Raw genomic sequence first — 27,145 nt, forward strand, 5'->3', positions numbered from 1 at the left:
CGGACCCACCACCCTTTCCCCCACTGGCACACAACTGGGAAGGAGGGGAGGAGTAAAGGGGAGGAGAGGAAGGAGGGAGGAGTAAAGAGGAGGAGAGGAAGGAGGGAGGAGTAAAGGGGAGGAGGGGAAGGAGGGAGGAGTAAAGGGGAGGAGGGGAAGGAGGGAGGAGTAAAGGGGAGGAGGGGAAGGAGGGAGGAAAGGGAAGAGGGGAGGAGAGGAAGGAGGGAGGAGTAAAGGGGAGGAGAGGAAGGAGGGAGGAGTAAAGGGGAGGAGGGGAAGGAGGGAGGAGTAAAGGGGAGGAGGGGAAGGAGGGAGGAGTAAAGGGGAGGAGAGGGAGGAGGGAGAAGAGGGAAGAGGGGAGGAGAGGGAGGAGTAAAGGGGAGGAGGGGAAGGAGGGAGGAGTAAAGGGGAGGAGAGGAAGGAGGGAGGAGTAAAGGGGAGGAGAGGGAGGAGGGAGGAGAGGGAAGAGGGGAGGAGAGGGAGGAGGGAGGAGTAAAGGGGAGGAGAGGGAGGAGGGAGAAGAGGGAAGAGGGGAGGAGAGGGAGGAGTAAAGGGGAGGAGGGGAAGGAGGGAGGAGTAAAGGGGAGGAGAGGAAGGAGGGAGGAGTAAAGGGGAGGAGAGGAAGGAGGGAGGAGTAAAGGGGAGGAGGGGAAGGAGGGAGGAGTAAAGGGGAGGAGAGGGAGGAGGGAGGAGAGGGAAGAGGGGAGGAGTAAAGGGGAGGAGAGGGAGGAGGGAGGAGAGGGAAGAGGAGCGGGAGGAGGGAGGAGTAAAGGGGAGGAGGGGAGGAGTAAAGGGGAGGAGAGGGAGGAGGGAGGAGAGGGAAGAGGAGAGGGAGGAGGGAGGAGTAAAGGAGAGGAGGGGAGGAGTAAAGGGGAGGAGGGGAGGAGTAAAGGGGAGGAGAGGGAGGAGGGAGGAGAGGGAAGAGGAGAGGGAGGAGGGAGGAGTAAAGGGGAGGAGAGGGAGGAGGGAGGAGAGGGAGGAGGGGAGGAGTAAAGGGGAGGAGAGGGAGGAGGGAGGAGAGGGAGGAGGGGAGGAGTAAAGGGGAGGAGAGGATGGGGAGGAATAACTGATTAAATGTCAAGACTGATGTAGCTGCCGTATCTCCCGGTAAGTGTGAGATGTTCAACAGAAGCTCTCTGCCTACTCCTCGGCTGTATGGATGGGCTGGTTTGAACATCTCACTCTGAATGTGATGCCAATGTTTAAAGACAAACATTTTACCTGTACAACTACAAAAGGTCTTCCTTTTGCGCCTCAGCTTTGAAACCCAACCCCACACAGAATGGGACACCATGTGCTCTCCCTTGCTCTGTTCTGGTGGCTGCCCTCCCGTCCCCAGCACAGGGAGGAGCGGTGGCCAGAGGTGAACGCCTGGGGCACAGTACAACTCACATATGGAATGAGAGTCTGCAACCTCTCACCCAACGAGCTTAACCTCTGGCTTTTATTTATTTTTTTGGTTAATCCTCACTCAAGGATACTTTTCTATTGATTTTTAGAGAGAGTGGAAGGGAGGGAGGGAGCGGAGAGAGAAATATCAATGTGAGAGAGACACAGTGACTGGTTACCTCCCACAGGACCCCTGCCGGGCTGGGGACTGTACTTGCAACCCAGGTACAAGCCCTTGACTGGGAATCAAACCCACAACCTTTCGGGTCCACCGGCCAACATGCTAACCGCTGAGCCAAAGTGGCCAGGGCTAACCTCTGGCTTTTAAACTTCCATGTTAACTTGAGCTTCACAACAGAAAGTGAAATGCTAACTGTAAGCTCCATGAGCGAGGACGCCTGTCTCGTTACATGCACGCTCTCTGGGGCCTGGGGCCTGGGGCCTGCACACTGCGAAGAGCCAGAACTGTGCAAACACCAGCACACACGTCAAGTATGCGGTGACATCAAACCAGTGCCAGGCCCCAATGTCCACACGTCTGAGGTCTCACTGGTTTTTGTGAGAAAGATCCATGGCTCTGGGTGGAAGCCTGGTAACTAATTCCCAATAAATGATGCTGTTTTTGTTACAGAGAAAAAGCCAAAATTATAGGTCATAAGCAAGAAAGCGCTACAGAGAGGAAGCTGCATTTCTGTTGGGAAAGATGGGCTGACTTCCATGGGGAGTGTGAAGGGGACAGGAGTGTACAGGTGGGACAGAGGTGTGGCATCAGCCTTAATTTCTTTCTTTTTTTTTGTTAATCCTCACCCAAGGATATTTTCCCACTGATTTTTAGATAGAATGGGAGAGGGAGAAGGAGAGGGGCCGGGGAGAGGGAGAGAAACATTGATGTGAGAGAGACACATCAATTGTTTGCCTCCCGCCCAACCCTGACTGGGGCCAGGGATTGAGTCTGCAACCCGGGCACATGCCCTTGACTGGAATCAAACCTGAGATCTTTGGTCCGAGGATGATGCTTTAACTGCTGAGCTACACTGGCCAGGGCAGCTTTAATTTCTGAGGTACTACACCAGCCACATCTTTTTTTTCTCCCTTCCAATTTGGAAAGTAAAATTCATCTAGAGAAGTGCAAAAACCTTAGGTTTCAATAACATGAGACACGTGGATGTGTACACCCATGTAAGCAGCATCTATGCAAGATACAAAACATTTCTATCAACACAGAAAGTTCCCTGATGCTCCTCTTTAACCTTCACAGTAACCCTGTCCTCAAATAGACTTCACTAATATTGATACAAACACAATGGTTTTCTTTTGCTTATGATTGACATAGGATACCCCTTTCTATTCTTTCGTTTTAAAGCTCTGATTTTATTTAAGGCCTCTTCTTCCAGCCAGCACATGGCTGGCTCCACTTTCTGGCCCACGCTGACAACCTCTGCCTTTTAAGTGGAACGTTCAGTTCCTTTACATTTAATGTACTTACTGATATAGTTGGTCTTACTGGTATTATGTCACCATTTTGCTATTTTATATTTGTTCCATTAAAAAAAATCCTCCTTCTACTTTCCCCCCTTTTGCAGTAACTGAATATATATATATATATATATATATATATATATATTTTTTTTTTTTTTTTTCTTTAATCCTCACCTGAGGATCTTTCTATTTATTTTCATACTGAGTGGGAGGGAGGGAGAGAGAAGTGGGGAGGGAGGGAAACGGGGAGAGGGAGAGGGAGAGAGGGGAAGGGAGAGACGGGGGGGGGAGAGAGAGAGGGACACATTGATTGGTTGCCTCCCACATGACTCTGACCAGGGCCGAGGACTAACTGCAACCAAGGTAGGAGCCCTTGATGAGAATCGAACCTGGGACTCATTGGTCTATGGGCTGATGCCCTAACTGCTGAGCCAACCCGGCCAGGGCAACTGAATATTTTTAGTATTTAATTTTAATATATTAACCTGTCCATTGGCTTTTAATCTATACCTTCTATTACTTTTTAAAGTGATTGCTCTTGTAACTACAATACATCCCCTCCCCCACACACAGGTGACTTACAGTTTAAAATGTACCACCCATGTAGATACCAGAACCTGGTGAGAGAGAAAAGTTCTCTTTATCCCACTGACCTATGTGCTGTTGTCAAATATTTTAAAGCTACATAAACTATAAACTACACAATCCAATGTGATAATTTTTGCATTAAATAGCCAGTAGTCTTTTCAGTAAGTTGAGAAAAACGTCTACATTTACCACAGCCAGTGGTTACTTCTTCCTCTGGGTCTGAGTTACCATCTGGCCTCATCCTGTCACTGCTGCTGCGTCCTTTCAGCCTGTATTTTTCTAAAACTGTCATTACTTCGATGCCATATTGGAAAGATAATTTTGGCAGGTTGACTTTTTTGCTTTCAGCACTCTAGAGACGCTGGGCCACAGTCCTCCGGTCTCACCGTTTCTGTGGGATGCTAGCCACATGAACGCTGGTTCCTGTATGGAATGTGGCTACCTTTGGCTGCTTTCCAGCGTTTCCCCTTTCTTTTTGTTTTTTTGTTAATCCTCACCCAAGATAATTTTCCATTGATTTTTAGAGAGTGGAAAGAAGAGAGGAAGAAACACTGACATGAGAGAGACACAATGATTGGTTGCCTCCCCATGACCCTGCAACCCACGTATGTGCCCTTAACCAGAATGGAACCCGAGACCCTTTGGTCCATGGGCCGAAGCGCTAACGGCTGAGTCAGACCAGCCAGGGCCAGCTTTTCCTCTTAAACGCCGGGTTCCAGCAGCAGGGCTCTGATGCACCTAGAGGTGGCTTCCTGTGTATTTACGGGTGTGATGAACTGCTGCATTTGGAATTGGTATGTTTCACCAGATTTGGGCAATTTTCAGCCATAATTTCTTGAAATACCCATTTTTTTCCTGTCCCCTGCTTCCCTATTCCTGGTTTCAGTTACACAAGCTGTGTGCAATCTGTCCCGATGGTACTGAGACTATGCTCATTATTTTTCCACTTTCTCTGTTCTTCTGATTGGCTAATCTTTGTCACCCATCTAATAGATTTTTCATTTCCGATGTTACAGTTTTTAGTTTTACCGTTTCTATTCTGTGCAAGCTTCCCCATCTGTAGAAAGTAGATAAGACTACTTTTCCTTAAATCTTTGAACAACTTAAACTATCGTTACCTTCTCCGAGGAGTGTGAAACTGCCGATTACTCATTGTGAGATTGTTTTTACCGGTGGTTAGGGTAGGTCTCTCTGGGTCTGCCCCTGGGGCCTGGTCCTTCCGAAGTTTCCATGGAAGCCAAGGTGTTTACCAATGCCCTCTCATGGCACCTGGCCTCCAACCCGAAACTCAACTTTCCCGGTGATGAGCAGCAGCCAGTCTCGGCTAGTCTCGTTACTCCTCTAGGCTGTTGCTCTGTTGGGGGCCTCAGTGTCTCCCCTGTGCATTCATAATTTGGGGTCAGGCAAAGACTCGAAGGAAATTTGTAAGCAGATTTTAAGTCTTCCTCCTTGTTGGATCCACCTTTTTTGGGATTTGCCTCCTCTTTTTTCTGTTGTTCTCGCAGCCTTAAACTCTGTCCTCAAATGTCACAAGGTAAAAAGATGGGCTTTCTGCTTGAGTCCCTTACCAGGTGCCACGTGGACTTGAGGAGCGCCCTCTGGAGGAAATCTGTAAAAATGCAGTGCCTGCCGGGGGAGTTCCCTTTGTCTCCTACTGCACCTGGCAGCGCCTTCCCGTAGCTGTTCTTCAGCGCGCTGTCCCGAGTTTCCACAGAACTGCTGTCTGTGGGAGGATGACTCCATCACAAGCCACTCTGCCACACTGACAGTGAAACTCTTTCCATGTCCTTTTGTGTAAGGACGGTGGCAGCTTCAATAGAGTCTCAAAGGATGTTGGGACATCTCTGCTTCAAATCTGGCTCCAGATAAGGAGTCAGCAATCTTTTTCTGGAGAAGGCCAGGTATTAAATATTTCAGGCTTTGCAGATCATTTGATCTTTGTTACAACCACTCAACTGTACTACTGAAGAGTGAAAGTAGTCAGAGATACTATGTAAACAAATAAGTGTGTGGTTGTGTTCCAATAAAATTTTACAGAAGCAGGCAGTTGGTTGGACTTAGCCCACAGGCCACAGAGTTAACCTGAGCACTCGATGACACTGCGCTACTACACTTGTTCCTGATTTGAAGCCGAGAACAGAGCCAGTGTGTTCCAGGTGTCACCCCTGGAAAGAGCCATCAGAGAAGCACATGAGGGCTCAGGAACATGAACCTTTAAGGACTGGATGCAGGGTCTGCTGGACCTGGGTTAAGAGGCTTCCTTTTACATGACCATAGGCAACGCGACCTTGAGATGTTGTGATATTTATGGCGTATTGGCGATGTGTTTGCTGTGCTTTGAGCATGGTCCCTACACGACTGTATGAATCCTTGCTAGTGAAGGACAACTGGTGAAAAAATGTCACCTAAAACGAAGTCAGTAAGGATAGAAAATAGGGACAAAAAGGTCTGTCAGGCTCTGTCTTGAGAAAATAAATTTTAAATTATGAAAACAAGTTTCATTTTATCTGATATTTGAAAAAACTTGGGTTTATTACTACACCAGGAGCAGGTTTCCTGGGTGAACCCACGCTGACTGATCCTCTGATGGCTTCTTCTGAAGAAGCCATGTGCTAGTGCAAGGTGACAGATTCCGCTTCATCTTGACTCTCCTGGTCCTACTTAAAAAGGGTAATTTTTACAAAAATATTTGAGGACTCCATCAGTTTTCCTTAGGCCTCTCAACCCATCAATACACAAATCATTATCTTTGAAGCACTTGTATCATCCTCTCTTCATTTAATAAGATCCTGACCATCAAAGGCTTTGTCTGACGTCTGCAAAGTTCGCCAAAATCACTTTCATTGACTTGATGAATCCTCTGCAGTCAACTGCAGCTGGGCCATCAAAACTACATACAGTGACAACTGCAAAGGTTGAAGTGGGGTTCATCCAAAATGGTTTTCATTTTATGATGCCTTTGGTTCCACAATGAATCTTGTTACTACAGAGAACATAATAGTAAACATGCAAATACCAGAAATTTATAATGTGAGGCATGCAATACTCACATGGCAAAAGAGGCAGAGGTTCTGTCCTTCTATTTGCCAAAATAGGGTTGGCAATCAGGTGACACAAATCCACTGGCATCAACATTGTGTGCCAGGGGCTGAGAGCACAGACATGAAGATAGTCCCTGCCCCCAAGGAGCTCACAGTCTAACAGAAGATAAACAAGTAAGGAAACAGGTAATGATCCAAGGGATGAGGGCGACCAAAGACTCTTCAAGATACAAAGAAACATGCTAAGGGTTAAGCGACGCCTCGTCCCCACTCCCTGCACTCCAGCTCTAGGCCAGGACTGCGAGGCAACGGGAAGGCAGAGCGAGGGAGTGAGACACTGCCCAGCTCTCCAAGCTCCGTCTGCAGGGAGACTGGTATCTATCACAACCTACAGTGAGGGCCCTGAGGAAAGTAAGTGAGGGGCACCGAAGGAGAATGACCTGGCCCTTTTAGGTCTGGGGTTAGGGAGAGCTCTGAGGGTGTAACAGTGAACGTGAAACATGGGCGTATGGCATTTTGGGTGCTTATCTGAGAAGAGCAGGGACAGCTAGGAAAGCCCCCCGGAGGCGGAGGCGACATGAGAGGCGAGCTTCCAGGCAACAGGAGGGAGGGTATTCCAGCAGAGGGAACAATGGGTATGAGGGTATGAAATTGCAGGGCACCTTGACTGGCTCCTAGAGGACAACTGGGGGAGGAGGATGGGGACTGGCCGAGGCTGGCATAGTCAGGGCCCTGAAAGCCTTGCCCAGGACAAGCTGGCATCAGAACAAGCTCACAGGTGTGCCCTGGACCACGCTCACAGCACTTCGAACAATTTGTGATTTGCTGTTAGATGTTTAGCTCTTCTGAAAGGCAGTGGCCCGGCAACCATAGTCTGGAGCTCCTCTCAGGCCTCCCAACAGGTTCTGCCGGCCCGTTCTCTTGGCCTGCCTGCCTGTCCGTTTACATTCCCTGGGCCAGCCCCAGGCTGAGATGGTGCCTCCAGTAGGGGGAGGCAGCTTTACAGCTCAGGGCAACTATTCCTGGTGCAAAATCAATGGGAAGTGGGGAAGAGCAGAGGCAGGCACACCAGCTAATGACACTTCGCAGAATTCTGCTATTATGGCGGCAGTAAGGGAGAGGCACAAACCCTGTTCCTCTTTTTTATGGTCTAGAAAAAGAGATGCTCTGCATCACTGTACACACCGACTCAAAGCATGGGGGAACCTGCACCAGCAGGATTCTTCACGGTGAGGGCGCTGCTGCTCCGTCATGTGTGGGAAGGAACTGAAACTTGGGATTCGGTGAAAGGTATATATATCATTAGTAAGAGTGACATGAGTTCCTGATAACAGAACAGACACCAGAACTGTGCCTGCAGATATGTTCAGGAAGGCTCTGTGGGAAATGACACTTGGGAAGGATGGAAGAGTAATGGGTAGCAAAGGCCTAGCTGGCCTAAACGCTCCATTCAGGTGCACAAAGTAGGACTGGGGGATGGGAGACTAGGTGGATGGATCTCAGATGAGTAACTGGACACAGGGTATGACAACCAGCATTAAAACAAGCAAACAGAACAAACTTAAGACATTAAATCTGCACAAATGCAGGTGTCTACGCCCAGGACAACAGTAAGGGCTTGTTTTGTTTCCCTCCATCTGTGATGATTGATTCTGTCAGGTTTCACACCAGACAGAGCATCTCTACTGTCTTCGACAAGCCATGAGGACAGGCTGCTTCTCCTGATCACTTCTGGTGCACTTTTAAGAGCACCAGATAGCACTGGGCATCCATCCACCAGATGCTCTACTTAGTAGCGCTGTCTGAGAACAAAATCAAACAGCAGCTGACTGGTGAGGTGGCTGCGAGACTCAACTCGAGAGGGAAGTCAGACTGAGGGCCCAGAGCGAAAAGGCAGCAGGCAGGCATCTGCCCCTCTGCCCACCTCCCACTCCTGTCTGGTGTGGGTGGGCTTCACCCACTCTGCACTGTGATGCCTCAGCCCAGTTCCCACTACTGGCTCAGGCTCTTCCTTAAGCAGATAACCATCTTGGACAATTTTATCATCAGGCATTTATTAAGTACCTATTGCAAGGCACTGTGTTAGCTCATCCATTTCACTTAAATCTCAAACTTTATATGCTGTAAAGTTCCCTCTTTAGCTTTTAAAAGGCTGCTATAAATGAGATGTGCTTAACTCTCCCTTTCTACCACTAATTCTCTTATATCTTTGCTGGAGGATGGAGCCCCAAATTATACACAATGCTCTGAGCAGGATTGTATCAGGCCCGTTAGTCAGCATTTACTTTAAGACACTAAAAAGTATAAAAATGCCTCAGCGCCCATCAGCGCCCTCTCGGCCAGCAGACGCTGGGGCGCGAGCTGAAAAGGAGAAGGCGGCCTGCGGAACAGGAATGGATGCGTTTCCGGCGCACAGGAGCGAGTAACGTGAAAGGACGGGGACATCAGCGGTTTAGTCGGAGCTTTAATTTGGGCCTCAGAAAAACACACAGTAAATTAAAGAGTGACTTACTCGTTCTTGTCCAGCTGTATCCCAGATTAGGAATTTATGTAGCTCATTTTGGTACTGGACAGTCTTGGTCATAAAGGATGCCCTATAAAGAGAGACCTAAATGATCAGAACACAATTATTTAAAGCATGCTGCCAGCCCTAGTCGGAAACATCACTTAGACTTAACGCTCGAACTCCTGCTCCACACTCGGTCCTAATTGTGGTCCCCTCTGGAGTATTTATGAGATGCTCAGATTATGGCTGCACAGTCTGTGTCAAAATAAACCATGAGGCGCATCTGCCCAACACGACAAAGGAAGAGTTCTTCAGCTTGTGATTGCCTAAGCTCCATATCAGAACCAAGAGATAACCTGGTAATCAAGATGTTACCATCCCTTGTAACATACAGAAGTTGTTATTTTAAAAGATAGCATCATGGAAAAAGTTTAATAGGAAATGAGTACTCTACTAAAAAAATATTAAGCCATTTGGATTGGTACTCTCCCATTCCCAAACCACATGGCCATATGAACAGCCAAATAAGGGCTAGTGCAACATTAGAGTTAATAAAATTAAGACATTAAACAAGGAGCAGGAAGATGGCTGAAGAAGTGACACTCTGATTATCACCTTTGTTTCAGCAGCAAAAAAGCCGTTCAGCTGACTTGCTGGGCACACCAGGGCCTGCCCCAGCAGGGACGATGGGAAAGGGACGATGGCACACAGGCTGCAGCATTCATTCTGAAGGACCATGCTGCCCAGGGGCCTTTGAAGTAGGGATTCTTATTATTTTGGGGGCTTCAAACTTTTTGGAGAATCTCTGAGGAACCATGGTGGCCCGGAGCACAGGCCTGGACACCCCTGGGACTCCTGGACACAGGTCTAGTTCTGCTCTGGGGGTGGGCTTGGTTCCAATACCCTCTTCTACCCCCAACTGCACCCAGGGAGTTTCCTCCTGGGAGTCCTTTGTCTCCCACGCTCAATGCATCAAAGACCCCAGAGATGACTGTGTCTCCTTTTCTACTGGATAATAAGCCTCAAGGGCCAAGGGCCCTGCCACCCGCCTGAAGCCACACCCTGAGCATCCTCCACAGGCCTTTCCAGACGTGCTGGTTGTCTACAACACTTCTGAGAGTCATGTAACAGCTACATAAACTTCAAGACAGTACGAGGCGAAATCAAGAGAATGACTCTCTAAAGAATCACTGAGCTTAGTATCAGAATCCTTAGTTTTAAAAACTTAAATTCTGCTACAATTGAATTCCTGGTAATATTTATATAAATTTATGATTTAACAAGCAGTCTCCAAAACAGTGACTGTGATGAGGAAGGGAAAGAGAGTTGGGAAGCAAGATCACATTTTTGAATAGGTACTATTTACTAGATGTTTATTCACTAGAAATTTACCCCTTGGTACCCTTAGCGAAGTGCTTTATGCATAGCAGGTGCTCAATAAATGGTTATTGTTTTGAGAACTTTTGGCAGCTCGCCGTGATTCAATCAGGACATGAGCTCGGTTTCTCACTCAGGAGAGATCTAAGCATTCAATCAGACTCGTTTATTGTAAAGATTAAATGACATGATGTATGTGAAAAGTGCTCTGCATACTGTAACGCTCTATATCTACATAAGGTATTATTATTATTATTTAAAGGCAGCTCTGAGAAGCGTTTTAGTTTAGACTTTACAATTAGTCCTAAAAGCTTGCAACTCAACTCTCCATCAATTATGGCTGTGGTGTTCCATTTAAGAGTGACAACGGCGTCCAATAGAGGCCTATTAACAGAGCCTGTGCATCCAACACATCCATTATGGCTGCTCAAAGAGCAAGAGAAGAAAGATACTTGGAGTAGACAAAAAGCTGAGAAAGGTACGTGTAACAATTAAAAAGAAATGTTTCAATATAGGATCAGAAGTCACTAAAGTTCAACCTACCTGCCAACCATTTCTTCTCCAATGAAAGTACAGATTCCTTCCTCAGGGGAAAGACAGAATGGCAGCTGTCATGTAATGCAAGTGTCAGAAAGGATCAAACCTGATGTCCTGTCTGACTCAAAGCCATCCTTCTGGCTCCCCGCACGGTCACCTCAACACACCCTTTCCTCTCTACACCAAGGTCTTCTTGTGTCCAAAGCTCTCCACTTGGGTCTTCTTGGGTTGATGTCTGTTGGCTTCTTAGCCTTTGACCATCAGTATCATTTGCCCACACTGACAGGTCTTCAGGAATCTTGTCTGTCTGTCCTGTCTCAGCCACCCAGAACAGCCCCAAGGAGATGACCCTATGTCAGCTGGGCTGCCCCTCAGGCTTCCCATCACACACAGCAATCATCCCACATTCTTACCACTGCCTTCCACTCCCTACCACTTCCTGCTACCCGCCTTTTCAGGACAACAGCTCACTTCAGCCTTTGCAGAGAAACAGGTTAGAAACCTAAGTCCTCCAACATGTTTCCCAGCCAACTCTCCCAACCTGAGAAGAAACAGAAGAAACATGTTTCTATTTGCAGTGACTGTGATCCCACTTTCTTAACTTTGACAGAGTCTGACATGCTTCTCTTTAAGTCACCTGTCACGTCTCCCCTGGATCCCAGCACATCCTGCCAGGATTACTGCAGTAATAAATTAGTCACCTTCTCTCAGTCTTAAATCCTTCCAATTGTGCCTGTTTCTGCCTTTACACTGACTGTCCCTTTTCCTTAATGCGTTTCTACCAGCTCTGTGGCGACATGCTCCTCATTCTTTAGGTTTCAGGTCAATTGCCAAAGGTCACAGAAAGCTGTGTGATCCACCCAAACAAAGCAGCTTCTCAACTCAACTTCACTTTGCAACACACACATCACGCTATTTTATTCAGGACACCTACTACAATGTCTGATCAGCTTATTTATTTATTTATTTTAATTGATCTGTTCAAGGTTTCACTCATCCAGGAGACTTGTAAGCTCCATGAAGGCAGAGACCTCACTGTACTTCTTCCTCGTCTCCCTCCTCCCTGTGACCCCGAGTTCTGACAGAGTATGTGCCGTGTTGCTGTCTTTACTCCCACGACTCCGGGGGTCCTGGCTGTGCCCTCCTCGGAGTACCGCCTATGAAGTGCAGGCAGAGCTGAGATCAGAGGTGACTCCAGTTCTCTGGCTGCGGTCGGCTGTGTGGCCTCCAGCCCAGGGTTGACTATGCCCAGGGAACCTTCCTGTCTTCTGAGCCACCAGCTCTAATCCCTGTGGTAGGCAACAGGCAAAACCCAGGAGGTGCAGGAAAGACTCACCAGTCCCTCCATCACTCAGACCCTGGGCTCTGCTGAGGAAGAAGTGGTGTGACTTGCTGGGTTCTCTTTGCTGGTGGCTCATGTGTATGATCAGGCCCCACCTCCAGGTCCCAGCTCAGGTGGCTATGGTGAGATGACCACACCTCCCTCGCTTTGACGCCCCTGAACCCCGACCAATGCCTCCTTAAAGCCTCTGTTGATTTTTGAGAGCCTGAAATCTTGGCCTATCATACCTGTTAGAATAATTTAATCCTTCTTAACATTTGGATTCAGTTTGCCTATGTAATGATATGCCTGGACGTAGGGTCACATACGAGATAGGGTGTTGCCAGTGGTTTCTTCCAACTGGTCCCTAGGGAGCTCTGGGCTAGTTCTGGGGCAGAATGACTTACCTGAATGAATTCCTTCCTACAGCTTCGCGTCTTTATTTGTTGAGGACAGCATATTCTAAATCAGATTGACTTCAGCTTAGCTGTACAAACATCATCACCACCTCCTACTGAATGTAGTAAAGACAGGGCTGGCTTATTTCCAGCCCACCTCACAAGAGTCCCAAATTCCAACCTCTCAATCGGCACATGATGTCTGCCTTCCACAGAACTGAAACTGGTCAGCAACAACAGTCTATGTTCTTTGCTACCTGCATCCAATTTTGTAGAACTGTCTGGTTCTTCATTTTGTATTTAATCTACACTTGAACCTCAACCCCCGATATAAGTTCATAAATTGGACCCTAATCTTCGAGCGAGACTACTACAATTTTTCCCTTCCACTGTCACTCGAACTCTGGGATCACTCCTTCACCATTCAAGTTAAATGATGTGGAGGGTATGATCGCTTCAATATCTTGCTTTTTGAAAAACTGGCAATGGCTTCCTGCCATCCCAATGATACATTTTTATTTTCTAGCCTGCCGTTTACTTGCCTGATAATCTTATTTTTCACTACTAAACCACTGCTCTTCACTCTGCCTAGGCAGATCTTATTACCTCTTTAATCTAAAATCCCTACTAGCATCATGTCCTAAAGCTAGAGTGCTTCTCACAGACTTCCCCCTTTCCCATGACATTCTCAGAACTTGACTTTCATGCACACCATGCAGTCCTGACCTCTGGTCGCAGTACATCTCCCAGTGAAAACACTTCTCACAAGGTGTTCTAGAATGTCTTTTCTTTAACTGCAGTGAACTTGTTTGACTCTCTCAGAACTAAGGTGTGCTCGGTCCTCACATTCCAGGACCTCTCTTGACTGCAAGCCCTTTTCTTGGAGTGGCACGTGGAATGCCATCATTCCCAAATGACATATGGTGCCTTTTTTCTTTATTAATTTTAGAGAGGAAGAGGGAGGGAGAGAGAGAGAAACATCAATGAGAGAGAACATCAACTGGCCACCTCCTGCATGCCCCTCACTGGGGATTTGGTCTACACCCTGGGATGTACCCTGACCGGAAATTGAACTGGTGACTTCCCAGTGCATGCATGGGTCAGCATTCAACCCTGAGCCACACCAGCTGGGCAACATATGGTGCCTTTTAAGGATGAACAACCCAGCACATTTAAAAATTAACAAAGAGCCCTGGCTGGTTTTGCTCAGTGGTTAGAGCACCGGCTGGAGGACCAAAGGGTCCCGGGTTCGATTCTGGCCAAGGGGCACAAACCTCGATTGTGGTTCATCCCTGGCCCCGGTTGGGGTTGTGCAGATGGCAACTAATCGATGTGTCTCTCTCTCACATTGATGTTTCTCTCTCTCTCTCCCTCCCTCCCACGCTATCTGAAGATAAATGTAAAAAAAATATCCTCCGGTGAGGATTAAAAAACTAATAATAATAACAATAAAAATTAACAAAGAACTTCTAAAGAGCTCAAAATCTCATGCACAAAATGCCTGGGTCTCTAGGTTATATACACTGATAGAAGCACCACTGAATACACCAAGATGGAGACATACAAGATCAAAGGTACATGAAATCTACTGTTTCTTTAACAGCCACACCAAGGGGCCTTCAGGAAAAGTTAGGATGGTGCAAGAATCTGCCAGGTGCTCACTGAGAGTTAGCTGACTATAAGGGCACCTGTATCTTATGTTAGAATGGCTTCAGAAAGCCAGAAGTCGTATGAGTCTCCATAAATTACTTACGTGGAACCCACAGTCATGCATGGCTTTAACCCTTCCTTTAAACTCTACCATCTCGTAAGCTAACGAGATCTAAGGGTGACGGTATCACTCTGCATAATGCTTCCTTGTAATGGGTCGCTACAAGGTGAGTAGTGCACCCAGGTTCACAGTCAGCCCCTGCAAATCCTTTCGTCCTTTCTACATTTTGTCATTCTAAAAACTTTGAGGAAAATATTTTAAAATCACAAAACATTTCTTTAAATATAAAGATAAACAAGATTTAATAAGAGTTTACCCCGTTTCCTAACTTTGTCAAGAATAACAACATAGCCCTGGCCGGTTTGGCTCAGCGGTTGGAGCGTCGGCCTGCGGTCCTGAGAGACCCGGGTTCGGTTCCCGCTAAGGGCGCGTACCTCGGTTGCAGTCTGTCCCCGGCCCTGGTCGGTTGTGCGGGTGGCAGCCACTCGATGTGTTCCTTTCACATCGATGTTTCTCTCTCTCTCTCTCTCTCTCTCTCTCTCTCCCTCCCACTCTACCTGAACAAAAAATGGAAAAATGTCCTCGGGTGAGGATAAAAAAAAAAAAAAAAAAAAAAAAAAAAAAAAAAGAATAACAACATATAACCTTTCACATAATAAACAAGATCAACAGTGCTGCTGATGAAATCAGCTGCCTCGACTAAGTGCTCATTACTGTCAGGTACTCTTCTCTTACTTTTACACATAACCCCATTTAGTACTCCCAACCTCTGGTTGGGTTCCACTGTTCATCCAACAATCCCCATTTTGCACTGGCTGGTCTACTCACAGACATGTGGTCTTCTACGCAGACAGGGACTCATCCCTGCCCGTAGGAGGACTGGTTAGGTGGACAGACACTACAAGGCAGATATGCAATGAGACATCAAAGGATGGACAGAGTTGTGGGAGCACAAGGTAGAGTCAAATCTAAGTGCCCAGGAGAGGGGTGATGCCAGGTGCAGGAAGCTAATGGCCCTCCCTGCATAGATAGTCATACCCCAACCAAAGAGCCTGTGACTCCATTACCTTCCACGGTAAAAGTGAACTTGCAGATGTTATTAGGCTAAGAATCTTGTGCGGAGTAAGGAGCCTGGATTATCCAGGTGAGCCCAATGTAATCACAAGGGTCCACATAAGAGGAACCAGGAGTAGTCGGAGCCAGGGAGGCGGTGATGTCAGGTGGAAGTGGGACTGCAGTGATGTGCCCTGAAGATGAATGAAAGGACCACAAGCCAAGTCAGCCATTAGAAGCTAAAAAAGGCAAGGAAACAAATTCTCCCCTCAAAGCCTCTGGAAGGAACCAGCTCTGCCAACACCTTGACTATAAGCCAGTGAAACTGATTTCAGACCTCTCACTGCCACAATTACAAAAGAATGACCCTGTGTTCCTGTGAGCCACTAAGTCTGCTGTAATCTGTTACAGCAGCAACAGGAAACGCCTACACTAGGGAGGACTTCAGAGAAGAGATCAATACAAGATAAACCCAGAGTTATGGAGGGAGCAGATGGGGACATGACCTGGGTGGGGTGGGGTGGTGAGTGCAGTCAGGTGACCACAGAAAAGGGTCCAGGCAGCCAGGGACAGAGTGGATGAAGGGCATCAAGCCACTGCACTCCAGTGCCAGCACGAATGGGTGGCTCTTCTCTGTGAGGCCCCATTTACTATAAGTCAGCATCTCCCCAAGGGCCAGGGCTCCACTGACACCATGTTTGCTGTTATCTGTGTTCCATCTGAGTTATTTACTACTGGATATTGCAAACAATCACTAAAAAAACAGCTTAGCCTTGTCTAAGCAGTAACACTGGTAAAATGTAAAACCCACAGGATTAATAGACTAGTTTTATTTTTCCTAACAGACAATAAAATACTTAGCAATGTAAATTTCAACTGTTCATTTGTGTACCATCTAAAGTCACCTCACAGGTGATGATCTGGAAAGACAGCTAAAAGTGAGGGGGAGGCCCAGCCGGTGTGGCCCAGTAGACTGAGCGCTGTCCCATGCACTGAGAGGTCTCGTTACCATTCCCCCGTGTGGGGCGTGCAGGAGGCAGCCAATTGATGTTTCTCTGTCATGTCTATGCTTCCCTCTCTCGCTCCCTTCTTTCTCTCTCTTAAAATATCAATAAAAACATATTGTAAACAAACAAACAAATAAGAAGTGAGGAGTTATGGGGGAGGCAGGGATGGTATTATCACACCTGTTTTAGGTTAATTCGGAAGCAGGCAACAGACCTTTGGGGCCCCTCTGCTGGACACCAGGCCCTTCGCAGCCTGTTCATGAGTGAGACAGACCTGCATTTTTAAGGCCATCACGGGACAGAAGTGGAAGCAGAAAGGCAGGCGAAAACTGGGGACTAGGAAGGACTGCGGGGACACGGACAGCTGGCAGGAAGCGGCACAGGAGGAAAGAAGGAAGGGAAGCAAGCCCAGAGGCCCTACGAGAGTCCTGGAGAAAAATGGGGTAGGCCTGATGAGCAAGGGACACTGAGGCTGGCACACACGAGCCCTGGGTACTGACTGGTGTGAGGGGAGGGAGACTTGAAAGTCTGAGGCAGGCTTCTGTCAGCTCAGGCAACTGTGTGTCTGATGAGCTATTTCAGTCATTTCCAAATTATAATTGTATTCATTAATTTTTTGAATAGGTAATACATTCACATGCTTCATTACCCAAAATGTACAAAACGGGTAAACAGTGAAACGCCTTCCTCCTACCCCTTTCTCCCAGCTACTCGACTCCTTGCCCTGGAAACGGGGCTTTTCAGCTTCTCACGTCTCCTCTCAGAAACACTTCAGGTTACACAAGCTCATGTGCAGACAGCTTCCCCTGCATCTTTTTCATTTACTGGTAACAGATGGTAGCATTACTACTGTCTTTGATTTTTTTCACTCTATATTACACCTAGGAGATCATCCACTATAAGTATATAAAGGTTTCTAAAGCTGTTTACTTTATCATATTCTATTGAATGACTGCACTACAATTTATATAGTCAGTCTCCCACCAATCAACAATGTTGCAATTATTAACTCTGTACAATTATTAACCTCGTGGTCTGGAACATATGTGACTTTACCTGTAGGCTAAAGTCCTGGAAGTAGACTTGCTGAGCCACAGGGTATGAGACAAAAACTGGGGAATAAGAGCAACATACTGGCTGAGGGCGCAGACTTTAAGCCAGACCACTCGACTTGGCTGACTAGTTTTGTCACCAATGGTGAATTACTGGACAAGTCAATTAACCTCTCTGCCTCAGTTCTCTCATTTGAAAACCAGGAATAACTTCAGTATTTATAACACAGGGCTTTAAAACATTACACCTGTTTACTGAAGTACAATGAATGTAAAATAAAGTGCACAGTGTAGGTTTTCAGTCCAGTAAGTTTTGACATTTCCTATTCTTGTGTAACTACTGCCTAAAACAAGATAAAGGACATTTCCATAACCCAGAGGTCCCCTCGTACCCATTTCTGGTGAATTCTTGCACCTACCCCAGGTGAGCCCTTTTGACTTCTACATCATGAGTCAGTTTTGATTGTTTTTGGATTTCATGTAAATGGAATCACAAAATATACACTCGATTGTGTCTGGTTTCTTCCACTGAACAATGATTTTGAAATTCATCTATATAGGGGTGGGCATACTCACATAATGGAATACTACCCAGCAATCAAAAGGAATGAACTATATATGCAAAACATGGATGAATCTGAAAAACAGTATATATATATTTTTTAATCCTTACCTGAGGACATTTTTCCATTTTTTGTTCAGGTAAAGTGGGAGGGAGAGAGAGAGAAACATCGACGTGAAAGGGACACATCAAGTGGCTGCCACCCGCACGACCAACCAGGGCCGGGGACAAACTGCAACCGAGGTACGCGCCCCTAGCGGGAACTGAACCCGGGTCTCTCTGAACCGCAGGCCGACGCTCTAACCACTGAGCCAAACCAGCCAGGGCTGAAAAACAGTATTCTGATTTAAGAAAAGGCAGCATAAATGAGTACATACAACTCCCATTTATATCAAGTTTAAAATCACAGAAAAGTGGGTAGGTTGGTGAGGTGGGCGGATACACTAGGAAGGGAGCTTTCGGCAATAATGGAAATGTTCTTAATCTTGACGGCACTTCAACAAGTACAAGGTAAAAATTCATTGAACTACACTTTATTTTATGTGAATAAAAGCCCAATTAAGAAAATATGACATTACAACATTTTCAAACAGATAACCGAGCACCAGAGAAGTATATTAAAAGAAATACAAAACAGTGTTTTTCAGAATGGAGTAAAAATCCCAGATGGAAAGTCAGAAATGCAGGCAGACTATAAAGCAACAGAAAGAGTAAACATGTGGAGGAAATTGACAGGAATGTTGACTGTATACCAATAATAAATGTCCTATGAGGTCTAAGTTACAAAATTAAAATACACTATAAGAGCATAAAAGGCAGGAAGCAGAGAAATTGGATTTGAGATCCTTGCATTATTGAAACATTATAAAAGTAATACCTTATATTAGACTTGAATAAGTCAAGGAAGCATAAGGTAATTTCTAGAGTAAACACTTGAAGAATAATAGCAGAATGCATAATTACCAAGATAACAAAGGGGGAAATATGGCATTAAAAACAAAACAAAGTTCAATCCAAAAGAACACAGAACAGACAGGGTAATTAAAAAGCAAAGTGTAAAATTATAGGTTTAAACATAAATACATCACTAATTATATTAAAAGTAAAATAATTAAATTCTCAAGTTAAAAGTTAAAGTTGAGGAGTTATGAGTCCAGGAATGGTGGTGGCAGCTGGTACTGAAATAACCCTCACAGACCTGTCAGGTAGAAACCAGTGCTAGTGGCTGGAGGACAGGGCTGAGGGTTACCAGTGTGGTTGGAGACGAAGAACAAAAGTCCTGCAAAGGAAGACGCTGCAGAGGAGGGAGCTGCAAATCTATACCCCAACCCCTCTCAAATCCACAGCTGACTACTAAACCACCCACTCGGTCGGGGAGCCTACAAGGACAGCAGCAGCTAGAAGGCTGACAAAAGCTAAGCAGAGATCTTAGCTGCTGCTCACTGCAGAAAAGAAACAGTAGGGAGTTTGAATCCTGCCAAGTTGTGGGGCCCAGAGAACACCGACTGGAAACCCAGACGGGCCGTACCTTAGCAGCACAGACAAGATCCCAGGAATGAGAACCCACCCTAAGGCTAAAGGCAACACTCCGGAAGAGCCACCCTACCCAAGCATAAAGCCTCCACAGCTTCAAGGTGCCTGGCCTACACCACCCCTACTAGAACAAAGCCCAGCCCTCCTCAGCACAAGATATGATAGCCTGAGCCTCTGCAACACGTCTTCTGCAGTGTCCAGGAGACAGTAAAAAATTATTAGATAAGCAAAAAATGTGACCCAAGGTCCAGAGAAAAAAAGAGTAAATAGCAATAGATCCTGAGCTGATCCAGATGTTGGCATTGGCAGAAATGTACTTTAAAAGTGCCTCTAATAAATATAATTAGGACTTAAAACAAAAGATCCATACTGAGTGAACAGATGGAGCATCTAAGCATATAAAATATTAAAAAGACCCAAATGTAAACTCTAGAATTAAGGACAGTAATTGAAGGAAAAAGATATACTAGATGTGCAGAACACACAGAAGAGGGAGCAACTGAACTCGAAGATCAGTAGAAATAACGTAATCCTAAGAACTGAGAGAAAAAGATAGGGAAAAAACAAACAAAAATACCCCCACCCAGGCCTCAGACCTCAGTCACCTGTGAGATAGTATCTAACAGTTTATTTAACATGTGTGAAATTGAAATCCCATAAGAGGAGCAAGAGAATGGGGTGAACAAATTATTTTAAGAAATAATAGCTGACAATGTTGCAACTAATAGAATTTCTGATCCAAGAAACTTAGTGAACCCAGAGTATATTATGCACCTAGAGTATCACAGCAAATTGCTGAAAACAAAAGCTAAAGAGATCTTAAAAACAGCCAGATAATAAAAAGACACATTTACATACGTGCTAAGGATGATTACTGGCCGCCTAGCACAAACCATAACATAGAGAAAGTAATGTGAGATGGCTCGAAGAACTAAATGCAAAACTAAAACTATGAAGAACATACACATTGAGAGGATCTTTGAGATATCTTAAGGCAAGACAACACTGATAACATGGACTTCATTAAAATAAAAGCTCCTATTCAACAAAAGACATCATTAAGAAAATGAAAAGGCAAGCCACGAATGGAAAAAAAAATTTGTAATAAATATACCTGTGAAAATATTCACAATAAATATACCAGGCGGAGTTGTAGTTGTAATATAAAAAGAATTTATACAAATCTGTAAGAAATAAGACAAAAACCTCAAATAAAAATGGGAATAAGATTTGAATAGTGACTTCATAAAAGATTATGTGAATGACAAATAGGCCCATACAAAGATATTCAACATTATTAGTCATCTGGGAAATGCAGATTAATAGCCCAATTACATACCATTTTACATCCACCAGGATAACTAAAGTGAAAAGACAGATATTGGTGAGGACAAATATGACTGGAATTCTATACATTGCTGGTGGGAGGGTAAAATGATACCACCACTTTGCACAATTGTTTGGTAACTTCTTCAGTTATTTATATATGTACCTTCCCTATGAACTAGAAATTCTACTCCTAGTTATTTACTCTAAGGAAATCAATGCCTATGTCTACAAAAAGAGTTGTAAAAGAATTTTCACAGCATTGATATTCATAATAGCCCCAAACTGAAAATGACCTAGATGTTTATAACCAGGAGAACGAATAAACCAATTTTTATCTATTCATGTAAGAGAATATTATTCACCAATTTTTTATTTATTCCTCACCCGAGGATATTTTTCCATTTATCATCAGATAGCGTGGAAGGGAGGGAGAGAGAAAGAGAGAAACATCGACGTGACAGAGCCACATTGACTGTTTGCCACCCACACGACCTGACCAGGGCTGGGGATGAACCGCAACTGAGGTTAAGTACCCTTGACCGGAATCGAACCTGCGACTCTGTGGTCCATGGGCCGACACTCTTAACTGCTGAGCCAAACCGCCCAGGCCTATCAACCAATTTTTTTTTAAAAGGCCTATTCTACATGCAACAGCATGGTTGAATCGCCAAAACATCGTTTTATGGAGAAGAAATCGAATACCAAAAAGTACATTCTGTAACATTTATGTGAAATTCAAGAACAGACAAATTAATCTATAGGGACTGAGATGAACACAGTGGTTGCTTATTACTGTGGGATTCACATAAGGAACTTGCTGAAGTGATGGAAATTTCTGGTGGTGGTTACATGGAGTACACTTTATCAAAATGAGATCATAAGCTGCTTACAACACCCAGCTAAATTATAAAGATAAAAGTTAAAAACAAAAGGATGAGAAAAAGATGCACCATTCAAATACTGACCAAAGTTAATAGCGACTTTATATGAATAAAAAATTAAGGCAAAATGCATTCCTAGAGCTAAAGAGTACATTTCAGACTGTTAGAAGGCTTGCATTATCAGTAAGATATAAAATTCTAAACTTGTAGATACTTAATATAGCTGCAAAATTGGTAAAGCAAAACTGAGAATGAAAAGGACTAACAAATATACAACCAGTGGGAGATTTTAACCCACTTCTTCTTTTTTTTTTTAATCCTCACCCGAGGTCACTTGTCCATTTTTTGTTCAGATAGAGTGGGAGGGAGAGAGAGAGAGAGAGAAACATCGATGCGAAAGGGACACATCGAGTGGCTGCCACCCGCACAACCAACCAGAGCCGGGGACAAACTGCAACCGAGGTACGCGCCCTTAGCGGGAACCGAACCCGGGTCTCTCTGGACCGCAGGCCGATGCTCTAACCGCTGAGCCAAACCGGCCAGAGCTGTTTTAACCCACTTCTGTTAGTAACTGATATATTCAGGTATACCAAAAAAAAAAAAAAAAGACTCAGCAAGTAGAACAGAAAAAATAAACATTATTAATGAGCTTGACCTGAGTCCATTCAGAGAACACAGCACCTAATGGCTGCAGAGCGCACAATCTTTTCAGACGCATGTTGAACACTTACCAAACCAACACATGCTGGGCCACACAGAAAAGTCTGTAAGATTTTAAAGGATTTAAATCACATCAACTATGTTCTCTCACTTCAATATATTATGCCAACAAAGTTTACTAGAAAATTTCCTTATGTTTGGAAATTGAGAAACACACATGTAAATGACACTTGGATCAAAGATAAAATCATATTAGAAACTAGAAAATATTTTAAACTAAATGATAATGACATTATGATATATAAGAACTTGATGGATTCAGCCTGGCCCATGTGGCTCAGTGGTTGAGCTTCGACTCATGTACCAAGAGGTCGCCATTTCGATTCCCAGTCAGGGCACATGCCCAGGTTGTGGGCCCGGTCCCCGGTAGGGAGCATGCAGGAGGTGGCCAATTGTTGTTCTCGCTCATCGATGTTTCTCTCTCCCTCCCTCTCCCTTCTTCTCTCTCTAAAATCAATAAAGAAAAAAAAAAAAAAGAACTTATTGGATTCAGCAAAAGCCATGATTAAGGTTTTAAAATATAAGGAGTATAATCGAAAAGAATGAAGATCCAAAATCAGTGAGGTAATCACGTATATCAAGAGGTTAGAAAAAGAAGAGCACATTGAATAGGGCAGAAAGAGTAAGTCAGAGTAGAAATTAATGAAATAAGAGAACAGACATACTCTAAAATTGATCAAAGGCAAAACTAATAACACCAGCTAGTATCATAAGGCAAGCACAACCGTGATACCAAATCTGGCATGTACATTACAGAAAGGAGTATTACATGACAATCTCACTTATAAACATACAAAAAAATCCTAATGACAGGAAAATAAAGCCAGTGATATATAAAAAGAATACATATCATGATCTCATTAGATTTATTCCATGAAAATTTAACAATGTAATTTATCACATTAACAGCATAAAAAAGAATAATTATGTGTTGAACCCAATAGATTAGAAAAATCTTCTGGTAAAACTGTTATTCATGTAAAAAAAATTCCAGCAAATGATGCAAAGATTGACACTTCCATAATGTGATAGGGGCACGCACAAAGACCTACAACAAGCACACTCAGTGGTGTGACAGTGAAAACTTTCCCTCTGAGGACAGTAAGATGAGAGTATCCAGCACCACCATTTCTATTCAACACTGTTCTGGAGATATACCTGATTCAATAAAACTATTAAGGATCAGAAATAAAGATATTTCAAAGCAGTACTATTTAGCACATTAACAGCATAAAACTGCATTAAAACATCAACCCCCTTGGAATAAATCTAATGAAAGATGTGCAAGTCCACTACACAGAGAAATAGAAAAAATACAGAGAGAAAAAAAAAGAAGTCTAATGAATGAAAGCATAATCTATGTTCATACATGAGAAGATTAAATATCATAAAGATGTCACTTCTTTCCAAACCAAGCTATAAATTCAATGGAATGCCAATCAAAAAACACAGTGGGGATGAGTGGTTGGTCTGTGTACAACACACAGGATGGTTTTTAATGTGTATAGGGATATACTATTGGTCAAAAACAGTCAAGATATTCTTGAAGACTAACACAGAAGACTCACATCACTGGACATCAGGACTTACTACAAAGATAATAATAATTAAGAAATGGTGATACTGGTACATGGACAGAAAAAATAAGATTAATAATCTCTTTAAAAGATCACTGACTGAGGAATAAAGTGTCCTGTGTCACCCTGTACACCCAAAAGGTTGTGGGTTTGATTCCTGGTCAGAGCACATACCTGGGTTCTACCCCTGGGGCACATTTAGGAGGCAACCAATCAATGTTTCTCTCTCCCTCTCCCTCAAATCAATACACGTATCCCTGGTGAGGATTAAAAAAATGTTTTTAAGTATATTGTGGATTTTATAAGATATAGAAATAAAATATGACAATAACAGCCCAAAGAACAAGAAAATGAAAATGAAATTATACTTTGTGAGGTGTTTAATGCTATATGGGAAACTGCATTACTTGAAAGTAGACTGATAAAGACTGTACTGTACATTCTAGTATAATCACCAAAACAATAAAACGAAGAGCTGGAGCTAACAAGCCAATAGTGGAGACAAAATGGAATCATTAACATGGAGCAAACAAAATATAGCAAGATGGTCGATTTAAACCAAACCACACTGATAGTTATAATAAATAAAAATGATCTAGCCCTGGCCAGTTTTGCTCAGTGGTTAGAGCATCGGCCTGCGGTCCAGAGAGACCCGGGTTCGGTTCCCGCTAAGGGCACGTACCTCGGTTGCAGTTTGTCCCCGGCCCTGGTTGGTCGTGTGGGTGGCAGCCACTCGATGTGTCCCTTTCGCATCAATGTTTCTCTCTCTCTATCCCTCCCACTTTATCTGAACAACAAACAAAAAATGTCCTCAGGTGAGGATAAAAAAAAAAAATGATCTAAACTAGTACTTTACAGCAGAGCTTTCTACAATGAGGACTGAAAGGTAGCTAATGTGACTGAGGAAATGCATATTAAATTTTAACTTAAATTTCAATGAAGCCACTTGTCTATCGACAACTGTATTGAACAGCGAGGGTCATCTGAACACTCCAATGAAAAGGCAGAGACTATCAGATTATATAAAAGCAAAACCCACATCACATATATGGATATGACTAGGGTAAATGTAAATGGACGGGAAAAGACATGCAACCACTAGTCAACCAGGAGCTGAAGAGCCTGTATTAACACGTGGGAAAGCAGAATTCAGAACCAGGACTATTACCAGGGAATAAGAGAGACATTTCATGATGGTGATGAGGTAAGTTATCAAGAAAAACAACAATGCTACATGTACATACACTCAATAATAAGAGCTTCAAACTACATGAACAAAAACTAATTAAGCCAAAAAGAGAAATAGGCAAATCCTCAATTAGGGTTGAATTTCAAATACTTTTTTTTCCCTCAATCCTCACTTAAAGACATGCTTATAGAGAGGGAGGGGGAGCAAGAGAAAGAGAAAGAAAGAGAGAAACATCAATGTGAAAGAGACATCAACTGTTGCCTTCTGTATGCTTCCTTACTGGGGATCAAATCTGCAACTCAGGTATGTGCCCTGACCTGAATCAAACTGGCAATCTTTCGGTGCATGGGAGGACGCTCAACGAACTGAACCACTAAACACTTCTTTAATACAAATGAGAGGGTTTCAGTAAGGATATAGAAGACACACACAGTGTTACCAATCAACTTACTCAACAGAGATCCACACAACAGCAGCAGAACAGATTTTTTCCTAGTTCATGGGACATTCACAAAAACCACATTCTAGGCCATAAAACAAATGTCAAATGTTAAAGGTTTGAAATAATAGTGAGTACATTCTCTGGCCACAACAAATTTAAGCTAGAAACAAAGAATTGAAAAATTTCTGGAAAATCTCCAAATAATCGGAAGTTAGAAAACACATTTCTAAAAAAAACCCCAACAGCCCTGGCCGGTTTGGCTCAGCGGTTAGAGCGTCGGCCTGCGGTCCTGAGAGACCCGGGTTCAGTTCCCGCTAAGGGCATGTACCTCGGTTGCAGTTTGTCCCCGGCCCTGGTCGGTTGTGCGGGTGGCAGCCACTCGATGTGTCCCTTTCACATCGATGTTTTTCTCTCTCTCTCTCTCTCTCTCTGTTCCTCTCTCCCCCCCCCCCCGAACAAAAAATGGAAAAATGTCCTCGGGTGAGGATAAAAATAAAAAAATAAAAATAAAAAATAAATAAAAAAAACCCCAACAAGTCAAACAAGTCACAAGGGAAATAGATACTTTAAACTAAGTAAAAATGAAAACACAACATATGAAAATCTGTGGAATTCATTTAAACCAGTACTTACAGGGTAATTTATAGTTCTAAATGCTCATATAAGGGGGGGAAAGGCCTTAAAAATCAATATTCTAAACTTCTAGCTTAAAAAAAAAAAAAGAACAAATTGAACCAAAATAAGCAAAGGAAGGGGGGGGGGAACCATCAACATAAAATCAATAAAATAGAAAAATAAATTATTTTGGTTAATCGTCACCCGAGGATATTTTTCCATTATTTTTTTTAGAGAGAGTGGAAGGGAAGGAGGGAGCAACAGAGAAACATCAGTGCGAGAGAGACACATAGATCAGTTGCCTTCCGCAGGACCCCAACCAGGGCCAGGAATCAAACCCATGACCCTTCGGTTGGTGGGCTAATGCTCTAACCGCTGAGTAAAACCAGCCAGGGCAAAAGAGAAATATAAATACAATAAAAAACTGGTTCTTATACAAGACCATTAAACTTGATATATTTATAGCTGAACAGATCCTAAAAACATTAAAAGGATAATAGAAGAGTATTATAAACAGCTTTATTCTAATACATTAAAAAAAAACACACACACATGAATACAAAAGACAAATTCTTCGAAAAACACAAACTACCACAGCATATCCAGGAAGAAATGAATAGGTCTATATCTAGTAAGGAAATTGAATCTAGTTAAAAATTTTCAGACAAAGAAAATTTCTTGCTCAGATGCCTTCATTGGTGAATTATAACAAAACTTTAAGGGTGAAATAATACCAATTCTAAATAAACTCTTCCAAAAAAGTCGAAGGAGGAAATGCTTCCCATTTTCTTTTATGACACCAATACCAAATCTAGGGAAAGATGTTACAGAAAACTAC

General features: G+C 43.9%; 1 protein-coding gene across 4 annotated transcripts in view; it reads right to left on the reverse strand.

The window, feature by feature from the left end:
- Positions 1-27,145, reverse strand: part of RAB22A (RAB22A, member RAS oncogene family) — a 39,102-nt gene that overhangs the window by 6,712 nt on the left and 5,245 nt on the right. Inside the window, exons 1-3 of one of the 4 annotated variants that reach the window (XM_036245245.1) lie at positions 15,415-15,594; positions 12,646-12,752; positions 9,010-9,091 (exon numbers count right to left, since the gene is read on the reverse strand). In XM_036245245.1, coding sequence (XP_036101138.1) covers positions 9,010-9,081 — 72 coding nt within the window. In that variant the 5' untranslated portion in view covers positions 9,082-9,091; positions 12,646-12,752; positions 15,415-15,594. Of the gene's footprint in view, positions 1-9,009; positions 9,092-10,923; positions 10,950-12,645; positions 12,753-15,414; positions 15,595-27,145 lie in introns of those variants that run through there. The other 3 variants (XM_036245247.1, XM_036245244.1, XM_036245243.1) reach the window with 3 other exon arrangements.

This window comes from Molossus molossus, unplaced genomic scaffold (genome assembly GCF_014108415.1).
Source record: "Molossus molossus isolate mMolMol1 unplaced genomic scaffold, mMolMol1.p scaffold_m16_p_6, whole genome shotgun sequence".
Lineage (NCBI taxonomy): Eukaryota > Metazoa > Chordata > Mammalia > Chiroptera > Molossidae > Molossus > Molossus molossus.